We start from the raw sequence: 13150 nt of genomic DNA, 5'->3' as shown, positions 1-13150 counted from the left end.
AATATGACTGAAAATTTTCATTTTTTCTGAAAAAGTGGTGTCTATTTACTTGTGACCACGCTGTGTACAATATTAATTTAACAGTATATCATCGTCTTAAGCATTTCCTTTAATTCGGCCCGCAGTGGCCATCCCTAATTTTGAACTGATAGACTAGGAGGAAGGGGTTAACACCAACCACCTCTATCTCTTGTACTATGCCCCCCAGTGGCACAGCGGTATGTCTGCGGACTTTCAAGGCTAGAATCCGGGTTTCGATACCAGTGGTGGGCAGATCACAGATAGCCCATTGTGTAGCTTTATACTTAACTACAAACAGACAAACTCTTGCACTACTCTTGTTAAACCGAACTGGAAGATTTGATTATCACTTATAATTCACCCATTGCCACAAAGAACAGATTGCAATTTTGAGGCAATGGACCACAATCTATAAACCCATAGATTCACATTCCAACATTCTAAATATTACACCAAAATGCATGATAGAAAAAAAGAATTAACAAGAGAATTTAACGAAACTGTTTATTTACATATAACTCAAGATGGTATAAGTGATTGCAATCAGAATACTAGTTTTAGAGACAGCTTTAAAAATCTAACAAACAACAAGCGCTCATACTTATGTATGGCATAACATATAATGTTAAAAAACGTGGAATTAAATATAATACATAACAATTTCGTTAAAGATTTGTTATATTAATTAAGATTTGATTATTGAATAGCATTTAACGGATATTAGGCAAAATGTAAAATTCCATACATAAAAATGAGTGGAAAATTTACATAATCCAGTAGTTTCTGAAAAATCTGAAAACAAAAAATTCACTCCTTCCAACAGTTATGTTTATAAACATTCCAAGCTAAGTTTTGAAATGTCGAACTTGTAGTTTGAGTTTGGTTTATGACAGTTACTGTAACAACAACAATTAGCTAACAAGTTGACCAATTAGACATTACACCAGAAGAAAGAACTTACTTGCTGCTGTTGTTGTTTTTTTGTAATATATTTACAATATATCAGAGCTATACCGATTGATTCTAAAGTTAAGTTAAAATATTAATTTTTTTCATTTAGTCCCAACATCTAAAGGAATAGAATAGTTACATCAGAAATACTTAAGAGAAGTGTGGAAGAAGCAATTTCTTGTATATGAAACAGCATAAATAAAAAGAGATGCTTTCTGTAAAATGTAGTTTTCATTGGTGAAGGCTATTGGTAATTTCTAGTATGGCTAGAAAACGCTTAATTTAAGTTTGGCTTAAAATCTTATATTATGCAACCAATGTTAATTTTTGAGGTGTAGACTGGGAAACATTGTTAATAGCGAGATTATCTGATTAACAGGTGAAGGCAGTTTTCACGACTCCAACTGACTAATATTTCAAATCGTATTGTGATAAATGATCTTAATCTGTGCGTCCAATATCTGTCTTTGTCACCAAACTGTAGTATTAAATCTAGGCTTCATTTATATTATTATATAATAATTCCAAATAGTCTTCAGTGAAATACAACTTTTATTAAGTTAAATATTGATTTGCTGGTGCCGGATTTCATTTAATCAAAAATCGTAAGTATTATTAGTATCTTCACTGCAGTAAGCTTATTGAAGTGAAATACATCAAATACTGAAACTGTATGCAAATACATCATACTATGTTGATACATATTGTGCTTTTATTATATGATCAGATACGTGTATAACAAGTTGAAATTTTAATTTCTTAAGTTCTTCTAGCATAAGGAAGAAAACATTTCAATGCACTTTCAATTAGATAAAGTTTATCATGTAAAATCACACAACATTACTATTTCGTGAGCACTGTCCACTACATAACGTTTCCGTAGTTTGCTTATTCAATGCAGCCAGTCACAGTTAAAAAAATATTTAACACCAATCTTTTTTAAAATAATCAGAGCATGACTTGAGATATTTGTGCCCGTCTCATTAAAATGTTTATCATAATTAATGTTTTAACAGTTACAAATTGAGCTATATTATTTACTTATCTTATGTTTTTTATAACCTCATCATCTTTAATTTCATTTATAAGTTATATTGCCATACGTTCAACAAACATGAGAGTGAAAATAAGTCCATTTTAACACCTTCTGTTATGCCTAGGAAGCTCGTACACGTGTATATTTTTTTACTACAAACAAAACAAAACTGTCTCACAAGTAACCATACCCAAAAATAATAATACGAGTAAATAACAACAGTTTTATTTCGCATATTCCTGGACAAATTTGACCCAACTATACAGAAATCTGTATTGGACTTATTAGAATATGGTTATTATACTGTTTTGTATTCATCACGCAAAATACTTTTTTTTTACTAGAAAATAGAATTATGAATTTTTCGCAAGAGGTAAGGATCTGTGAGAAGCTGACCAAACCAGATTGTAATCGTTTTTTATAGCTATTTGCGAAATATATTGATATTGCTAACAGTTTATATGATTTTCTTTTTTTTTTTTTCAAAACAGCTTCTATGTCAAAATATATTTATTACTTAAACTTCTTGTAAAATCAGCAATTAAATAATATGCATTTAGACACATCAGAGACTAAATTTACCTATGACACATGCTTTTCTAGATAATTATAAGAATTATTACTGAAGTCAAACTTTCGTGCCCGGAAGAAAACAACAACAACAACAAAAATAGATTGCGTGAAGGTTCGTGTTTTTTAGCGTATATAAACATATTTAGAGCAAAATATTATAAACAACAAGAAATGCACGATAACATGTATACATTACACCTGTATATCTTACATATAACAAAACTCGTCTGATATAAGCATGACACATTTTCCTTATTCAAAAACATTTTAATTATTCTATGACTAAACGATGTGTAAAAATACACCCTAAAAGTCTGCAAGTATCAACAAACATTTTTTTTTGTTTCTCAATGACATGGCAATTGTATTAAAATGCATTATACATGGAAGTCATAACAACAACAATTCTAAAGTCGAAAAAAAAATAGTCATTATACAAACGTAATGTAAAACATCTTAACATTAATCTAAAACATACTGGACGATAACAATCGTAAATGAAACTTACATAAAATATTATAGTTGATTTCTACATAAGTGTTACCTCGTAGTAAAAAGAAAACGTTTTAAAAACTATACACGCTTACCTTCAACCAAATGGAAAACTAATCATTGTAACTAAAATATTTTTGCGTGAAAGCCTTCTCGGGATAGTTACTGTTGTTTTTTTAAAGAGATGCGTTATATACGATTGGTTACTCATTATCGAAGATACATGTACTTCTTAGGTTTACAACATTGCTAACAATTTTCAATTTAAAGTGTTGATCACAAATATTTTAATTATATCTAACACTAGCACTTTTTTTCAAGGGTAAGTTAGTTTTGGCTTTTTCTGTGCTTGATTTGGCAGTGTTTTTCTTTCTTTCGGTAAGATTAATATGCGGTTTCCTTGTAGCAGTAACGGATGCAGATCTCGATAAATTACTTTTTGGCAAATCGGAAACATTTACTTTTGAATTTTTTAAAACATCAGGTTTTGAAGCCACGGTTGAGAATCTGTTAAACGTAGAAGAACCTCCAGTTCTGGTTTGATTTGCTTTACGGACAAAATGACGTTCTGGATTTTCAGGGGCGGAATGATTTCCATGTAGTAGTTTTTTTGAAGAGGCAACTTGATCTGTCAAAAGTGGAGTGGATTTTTTTCCACTTGTATTACATTTTCTTTCCGAAGGCTTTAAGTTTGCTTCTAACTTTTTCTTGGCTTTTAAGGAAATTGGAATTTCTTTATTAGTTGAGTCCTTTAACTGACGATTTAAAGGCATTGAAGCTTTTGACATTGTATCAGAGCGTCTTTGACTTACCTGAAACTTCATATCTGCCTTGTTAGAATTTTTCTGGGTTTTTCCTCTAGTTTCAAAACTCTTTGATGAGGTTTGAGACTTCAGTGGCTTGTTTAGAATACCCTCCTTTCTATTTTGTTTAGGTTTAATTGTGTTGGAACTATTCGAATGCGTAGTAGTATTGGCTTTTGGCTTTGAAATACTTTGAACTTTTATTTTATCTTTATGACATGCAATATCAACACGTTTTGGTCGCTGTCCATTTGTCTTGTAAGATGTTTTGGGATCGTTTTCCATTTTCGGTGTTTCAGAACTTTCTTCTTCAACTCGATATTTTATTTGATTACTATAAGAAAAATTTGAAGCTTCGGTATCATAGGCACTGTCTGAAGAATTATAAGCAGTAGTTAAGCTGCAATTTGAAGCAAAGGTGTTGCTGCAGTTCGTTCTTCTTTCACCATTTTCCAATGATGAACCTTTCACATCTTCTCGGGAGATACTTTTTTTACTATTAACGCTGATATCCCCATTTTTCTTTCTCATTAGATTAGGACCATGCTTTTCCTTGTGAATGGTTTCTGAATGTTTTATTCCACTGGAATGATTGGGTTTAGAAGGTAGCTTAGACTTTTGAGTAGGAGCCTGGTTAAACTGAGGTTTATTTACTTTTGAATAGACTTTAGACTTTGTCTTTTCTGTTAAAGTAAGATGAGAAGTCGATTTTTTCAAAGCAATGGCATTTTGGTTCGTTTCGGTTCCTTTTTGGGTAATGTTGGCCTTTTTTGTTGTACTAGAAGCAGGTAACTTTTGGGAAAGTCTGCTAGAATTAGATTTAGTCAGTCCAGACACAGAATTAACACTAGCTTTTAATTTTTTATTTTGTAAATTATTCACTGTTTGGCTACGATAACTTGGAGAATATTGTGTGTTAACTAGGCGATCCGGGAGTGTTTTTTTTACCTTTTGTTGAGGTAATACATTACCTACAGTTTCCTTTACTCTTAAAGGTGGCTTCAAACCTGTGTGTTTCATTGTTTGTAATTCACGGTTTGAATGTTTGTCTTTCATATCTCTAAAACCCTGGAAAGGCTTAGGTTTTCCATAAGATTCTGTAGATTCTCCAACAGTTTGTTTGTGCCGAGAGAACCGACTAAATCCTTTTTCCCTTTCTGCATTCTTTAAATGACATGTTTCAACTGTTTCTGGTTCCATACTATCATCAAAGTCAGAATTTTCACATCTTTGAGAACTCTGATTTGAAATTATTTCTGTTGAATCTTTCTCATTAACTCCATCTTCATTAAGAATGTCTGTACGTTCTGTGGAGTTAACTTGCACTTTTGTACTTTGATGGAGAACTTGAAAATCATCCTTTTTAATTGTGTTTGCATCTTTAGAGATGTTTTCAGTTGTGAAATCTTTTATATCTTGATACAGTTCATTTTGTTGGTCAGAACCTGGTATATTATTTATATATTCATTGCTTAAACTGTCGTCAGCTCTCACTAAATATTTTCCTTGTGTACCTGTGTCGGCAACTACGTCGTCAATTTTTTTATTGAAAAAACTCAGTTTCCCAGTTTTCTGATGACTAATATTTGCATTTTGTGAGTTATCAGATACCTGTGCCTGCTTTTCAGACTGTTCTTCTTCATGGTTCACCGAATGGTGTATTTCACCTTGAGAACTGGAAGACGGTAGCTGTTTCGTTAAATTAGAAAAGTCACATTTAATTTCGAAACATTCTTCCTCTGGACAAGACTTTAACATATTTGAAGAATAAGGGTTTTCAGACAAAACACTACCTTTTGCGTGTTGGTCAGGACTTTGCAGGAGCGAGAGCGATTCGGTCAAAGTACAAGAGGATGCACTTTCGAAGTTATTCGATTTTGTTTCTAATTGTGTCATACAAGAATTGTTGGAATTTTCGAAATCAATTTCAACTAAAGATGTCTCTGTAGTGATCGTCTGTGTTTCCTTAATCCTGATTTCTTCTTTGAAAAAATCGTTTTCCATTTCTGGCGTTCGAATTCGTCCCTCTTGTTTCTCTACAGGTTCACTAGAATACAGCATGTTGAATGTACTTTTTCGAAACATCGATTTATCTTTTATACGAGGATTATGAATACCTATGTCATCGTTTATATTATGAGCTTCTATTATAGGAGTTTCGTTTGTAGAATATTCTCTCATACTGTGGTAAAGTTTACTGTCGCGTGTTAAATTTGTTCCATTTCTTATTGTATCACTTAGCTGTTCCGCTATTGTTGTGGGGGACAACTGAAGTTGAGCATCATTACCATTTCTATTAATGTCCTGCACAGTTCTTTCTGCATTTCTTTCTGTGGAAAACATTTCCTCTTCATCTATTATATCTTCCACAAATACTTCAGGACTTGTTTGTGGCTTTTGCTCTTTTTCCTCTTCCTCAGAGGTTTCCAAGCAAGGAACTGACAAAATAACACGATCTCGTTCGTTCATTTCTGCAAGCAGTAAGCTTTTGCGTCTCTTTTTGAGTGATTTTCGGAAAAGGGATTGTCTATCAAAAGAACCGTCTTCGCTGCAACTCATAGAACTATATCCTGTAGATTCCTGGTCAGAACTGTCAGGCAAAATTGGGGAAATATCATCTTCATTTTCGGAAAATATTTCACTTCGTCGGTTTCTCCTTTTAGATGAATCACACGAAATACTAGAGAGTTCACTGGATTCGGAATTATCCCAGCAAGTACTTAGGGAACTAATAGAACTCGTTCTTGATAGTGCTACGCTACTGGAGTCATCAGAGTTGTTACGTAGACGTGGTATACGAGCTTGAAAATCAGGCAATCCATCATCCAAGAGTGTGCCGACAATGTTAGTCAATGTTTCATTTCCACAAAGTGTGGGGGATCGATAACGTGATGACACTAAAAATAAAAATAAACAAATTCAGTACATTTAAAACATTTAATTCATTTACATACTGCAGGTGTCGATACTTGAAACATGCAAATGTTATCCATATATTCTTAAAGACGAACATTTCCCGACCTTTTATTAAGCGTTTAAATATACAAACATGCAAAAGTCAGAAATGGAAGCATCTTTCTCAACATTATTAAACAGAAAGACTTAAATAATTTGGTATTGCTTTACTTTACAATGATGAAAATCCCTGTTGTATACAGGCGTTTTTTGTGTGTTTTTAAACTATTGTATGCAATCATAAGTATTTTATAATAGTGAGGTGCAAAATGAAATAGAAACTATCTGGTTGAACGCTTATATGTAACGGATTTTATATTACATAGCATAGGCTTTCAGACAAATGTTACATGAGATCCGCTTTGTGAATTACTTATGCATTAGCCTACTTATATGCTACAAGAAGGAATATTTCAGCTTTAGTTTTATTATAGACGGATCTTCCAGATGTAAGAATGAGTCATCTCGAGACTTGTATTAGTTTGTATGACAAGTAACCATTTGTTTGTTCTTTATTTAGAATGTATCCACCCTTTTCTGGATCAAGCATTTGTGACAGTACTATGCCTTACCGGGCGTGCTTTGTTTTCTGCGAGTATCCTGCTCCTTCATTTTCTTGCGTCTCATTTCAGCTTTCAATTCCTGTTCGTGGCGCAGTTTGTTTTCCTGTCAAAAAATATATCGCTTTATTTTCCATACTTTAATAAAGATCCAAACACAAAGTTTTTTTTTTAAATTTCGCAATACTGGGAAATTTAAAGAAACGAAAATAAACTTTTCGCAACTAACAAAGGGCTCTTAAAATATTGGGAATGATTTATCTATTTATTGGTTACTATCATCTTGTAGAGCGTTCAAAAGTAACGACAATAAGAAAAGCACCGTTCATTTACATGAAAACTAACAGAAAATAACTCAAACGTATTATAATTATAGCAAAATAATACTCAAAATAGAATACTTAATAATCACAATGAAAAATAATTAGCAAGAAAATGACAATATGAATTTTAATAACAAGTTACCTGAATGACTCCTCTAAACTTATGACAAAAACTACGGAACACTGTGAAACATTCATCGAGATTAAAGGTTGCAGCGTCTTCACATAAAAACTCTGCCAAGTCGTCTTTTAGTTTATCCAGTTCCTTAGCTTCTTCAGAAACTGCTTCAATTTTCTTTTTTGCTTCCTGGAATGAAATCAACATTTTTAAAGGAAAAAACATAAGATTTTCAGATAAAATTGTTTAACGGACTATGATTATAACGAAAACTGTTAAACAAATGCAAAGAAGACGTTCAAACAAATACAATAAGAACTAGGTTAAAATATGTATATAGTGAGAACTGTTACATCATAACAATGACAACATTCTTCTGAATGTAACATCTGTTACGCAAATACAAAGCGCGACAACTATTTGAAAAAAATACAATGAAAATTGTTATATAAATAAAATGTGAACTGAAATACCAGTATAAGATAATTACTACACGAACACACCGACAAATAATGTACAAGTACAACAAGAACTGTTACACAAACATGCAGGCCAGGCTAGCGCATCGGGGTAACGGATAGCAGGATTCAAAGTTCGAGTCACGATACGCTTCTGGCCAGGTTCCACACTTTACAGCTATGGAGAAGTTATAACATTAAATCTCGCTACTCGATTAAGTGTAGCCGCAGTTCAAAACTAGAGATGACTATTCCTGATCTCTGATCCGGTTGTTTAACTGATGTAACAACACAAAAACACCGACTAATCGATATACATTTACAACGATAATTGTTAGATAAACATAACAATTGTATCACCACAAGTTTAAAACTAGAGATGACTATTCCTGATCTCTGATCCGGTTGTTTAACTAATGTAACAACACAAAAACACCGACTAATCGATATACATTTACAACGATAATTGTTAGATAAACATAACAATTGTATCACCACAAGTTCAAAACTAGAGATGACTATTCCTGATCTCTGATCCGGTTGTTTAACTAATGTAACAACACAAAAACACCGACTAATCGGTATACATTTACAACGATAATTGTTAGATAAACATAACAATTGTATCACCACAAGAACTGTTTTGCAAAATGAGAAACATAAATCAAGAAATTCCATTCGATTAGTTTAGTGCATGCCCTAATGATACACTCTTGGTATGGGATTTTGATTTAAATTTCTTAAAGTCAAACGAAAATTTTAGAAGTTTAGGAACCCAGAAGATAATGATATTAAAATCACTCGCGTGAGAGCGAAACGGTTTTTGTACACACACACACACATTTTGAGTGTGTCATTCTACACCGTAGTTCAGAACACAAAACGACGTGTTTCTCTACAGGTGTAACTGGAAGAGTAAACGATACAATCAAAGTTTGAATCTGGATATACTGAAATGTGATGTTACATAATTCTACGCAATTATGAATGAAAATAAAGCATAATGTATAACAATATGTTAGCTACACTATATCTGCTATATCTAGTGGAGACGTGACAGTTTGTCCAATACCAGGGCTCATCAGGCTGACTGGAATACCACAGACAATGTAGTGGTTGAAACGCTATATATCAATTATTATAGTGACTAACGCGGAAACGGGACTAAATTCTGTGCTCGTATACCGTACTCTTCTTGTTTTGATCTCCGCCGGTAATGATGTTTTAGTCTTAAATATAGCTATCCAGACTATGCACTTTCAGGTTTATTTTTATTTTCCTCAAATATTAGCTAAGATATGTCAAACCTATATAGATTAATATTATCAAGAGTGTCAACTCTATGTTCTTTCCTACCAAGATATGCTGCTATTTTATATAGACTTCCAGAAAGCATGTTATTGCTGTGTTAAGAGCTATATTACCTCCATATTTGTCGTGTTTTGTACAGACTTTTACCTGTACATACAGGTTCATATGAAGATACACGAGTGTTAAATATTTCAAGTTCACCCAAACAAATGTTTTTATTCTATACTGGCTGGCACCACGGGCTGTTAACACTAACCAGTTTCACACAGATGATATTACTTTTTTATACAGGTTCATACAATGGATGTTACTCTGGATCACATTATTTACTCTATGGCAACTCTAGTATAATTCCTTTAAAATGAATGGATTTACTTTAAAAGAGTTATCATATATGAACATTATTACCATTAGGAATTATGGAAGTCCTACTACAGTTTGAAGAACTCCTAGGCTTTTGCATTTGAACATATCAAATACGGTTTAATCAACTAGGAATGGTTCGTGATGTGTCAAGAAGTTATTTTTCTTTTAAAATGCATAGATTTCGTAGTACTGGTTAAATATAAATCAGTTAGTGGGAGGTGGGTACTGATGAGATTTCTTCAGTTTACTATATCACTACATGAGGTATACATACAGTTCATGTACTTTGAATCATTATTGGCATAATTAGGAGAAAAACAGAAACACTATTTATATTCATAACTGATGGAATATTGATTCTACAACTGCGTATCCTTTTCAAATCCCATCAATCATTTGAGGGATTTGTTTTCACACATTGTTTATGCATACTTTGAAGATAGACACATTTTGTTAAGTGAGGTGTTTTTAAATCACATGTAACTTATTGCATTTTGATAAAAAAAATATTAAAATAGAAAATAACATGTTATTCAAATAATCAAGTTAAGTGGACATGAATAACTTTATACTTATGTGCTTGGAATCTTTATATTGCCACTAACATATTTCGGAAAAAGAAACTTCCATAAACTTGTTACCGTGCTTTGCACGGGTACATCTGCTAGTCATATTAATTATACATATTTCCGAGATAGTCCATAAACAAAGTATGAATTTTTATATTTCAGAAACCGATTTTTTTTATTATTGTTTCTTTTCTATGGTAATGTTTTTGAATTACATCTCTAATACTAACTCAAAAGTATATCTGTTAATGAGACTGTTCCTCTAGCACATTATTTTCAGGAAAACAAATTTTCATATGCTTGAAACCGAACATTCATATTTAATTTCTATATACAAAAACAGGTATGCTTCAGATAAATCATGTGAAAAATTGTTAAAATGGTTTGACTCAAAAATCAAAGTGCTATATCCAAACATCAGTACCTTGAAAATGCTATAAGAATTTAGTTCTCTTGTCCATATTTACTTACGTTAGTAAAACTTTCCATTTGGTTCCTTAAATCCTGATGAGCGGTTAGAAGTTGCTTAGAAAGTGAGTTTGTTCGATCGTTCAAGCTTTTAATGTCTGCCTTTAATACTTCGAGAGAAAATCTACAATGAAAGTGTTTTAAACAAGAACTTCAACCTATCTTGTTCAGAAATAATCACAGTTTACAATAAGAGTTTATTGTTCAAGGTTTTAATGTCTGCCTTTAATACTTCGAGAGAAAATCTACAATGAAAGTGTTTTAAACAAGAACTTCAACCTATCTTGTTCAGAAATAATCACAGTTTACAATAAAGAGTTTATTTTATTTTATATATATAGTCAAAATTATAACATATTATTTGATACATCTGTTACTGAGGTTCCTTTTAAACGGATAAAGCGTTAGGTGGGGGGAGCAGGTATTATCGCCTAAAGCTCCAGCCGGTTTTGAAAGGCTTATTGTATATCAATGCTGTCTGGTTTTCCATCCTAGGAATATCTGATTACTACTGGTGGTTAGTTAGTTTGGTGAACATGGAAGTTTTTTAGGAATAGCCATGTATTCAAGGTCCATCTTTTGACTGTTTATTGGTGATAGCTACACGATGTTAAACATTTTTAAGAATACAAACATATTGCTAATAATCGGTATTGAACATGGCTGTGTTTACGTAAACAAAACAAATCAACAAACATTTCAAATTGAAAGTAAAGTCAGAATATTTTAAGTACAACTCATTTGACCGTTATTCCGTCTACATGGGTTTTGTTTGCGCTGTCATATAAAATGTAACAGTTGAGTTTGTAGTGTAAGCTTTATCCAGTTACCAGGGTAACCCAAACAGTGAAAAAATATCTGCTATAGATGTTGAGTTGATATGAATGATTAAGCAGTTAGAATAAGAATTTGGTTAAATTTAAATATTAGCCTACACAGATAAAATCACGCTTTATATTAATGATTCACGTATCATTCAATGTACCGTCATATTTACGAATTACTGTTCACTGATGCACGAAGTTAAAATATTATATTATAAAAAGAAACTAGAAATACCTTCTTTTAGATATATAGGTTATTTATACTCAGTAAGTCACATACAATGCCACAAGTATTTAGCTAAAAATAAAATAGTTAGTTGAAATAAGAATAAAAAAACGGTGTAATTCTTCCATTCTTAGTCACACTTACTTTGCTGTGTTTTCTAAGTTTTTCATTTCGTCAGGCAGCTTTAAAAGTTCTGTTTTCTTCCATTCTGCTTGCTAATGTTAAAACATAATATAAATACTTCTGAATATATATACAATAGTGAAATGTTGTTCTGGAAATTTTTATGCAGAAAAACAATTATTACTATAATTTGTTTTAAGTAATGTGATAATAGGATCTTTGTCATGGTTAACAGCCTATACGATCACCTTAGTCTAATTATTAATTAGTATCTTAGTAAAAACAGTATTTACAGCATCTTCTGTAAGGAGTTAAAATTCAAGAGCATAACAGATATACAAGAGTTGGTAATACCGATTTATCTACAATAGCTCAATATGCCAGAGAAGGTCATTATAAAGTTCCATACATTTGTATTGAGGTAATATCTTGAGGCTACATGTTTTCGTAATACCCAACTGATAACATACATTAGCATATAAGTCAGAAAAACTTGAAACCCTTCTTGAAAAAGATTGAATAAGTTAGATAATTTAAGTTCTAATCTGGCAACAGATTAGCAACCAGAACGTAGGATATAAACTAGTTAGTTATTACCATCTAGTTATATGAAAATACTAATAAATAATTAGACTTAGATTATCGTATAGGCTAATAGCCATAGCAACAATTGATGTCTGATTGCCACAACTGCATCTTAAGTATTCGATAACAGGATGTTTTTATTTCTGTCATTTTACAATACAAGGTTTAGATAAACAATACTGTAGCTTATCTGTCGCTTATTTCTAACCCAAATTAGATCTGTTTATTATAAGCCTACAAATACTTATTTAACAAAAATCACCCCTTGTATATAGTAATTAATTGGAATGTTTATTGGAAAGTTTCAAATTAACACGCTCTATACTTCAACTTAGCCTTTGAGGGGTTTTAAACCAATCATGTTACGTGAGATGTTGTTCAGATGTTT

At 32.0% G+C, this 13150-nt stretch overlaps 1 protein-coding gene across 1 annotated transcript in view; it reads right to left on the bottom strand.

Moving 5' to 3' along the window:
• Positions 1 to 565: 565 nt before the first annotated feature.
• The window catches only part of LOC111083465 (formin-J-like), a 58903-nt gene continuing 46318 nt past the window's right edge, over positions 566 to 13150 (bottom strand). Inside the window, 6 exon segments of the mRNA XM_022380006.1 lie at positions 566 to 6773; positions 7404 to 7497; positions 7857 to 8021; positions 11008 to 11128; positions 12199 to 12269; positions 12648 to 12681. Of these exon segments, the coding sequence (XP_022235714.1) occupies positions 3361 to 6773; positions 7404 to 7497; positions 7857 to 8021; positions 11008 to 11128; positions 12199 to 12269; positions 12648 to 12681 (3898 nt within the window). The 3' untranslated portion in view covers positions 566 to 3360.

This window comes from Limulus polyphemus, unplaced genomic scaffold, assembly GCF_000517525.1.
Source record: "Limulus polyphemus unplaced genomic scaffold, Limulus_polyphemus-2.1.2 Scaffold141, whole genome shotgun sequence".
Lineage (NCBI taxonomy): Eukaryota > Metazoa > Arthropoda > Merostomata > Xiphosura > Limulidae > Limulus > Limulus polyphemus.
The sequence above is the reverse complement of the archived record's forward strand: the minus strand, read 5'-3'. Positions and strand labels throughout refer to the sequence as shown.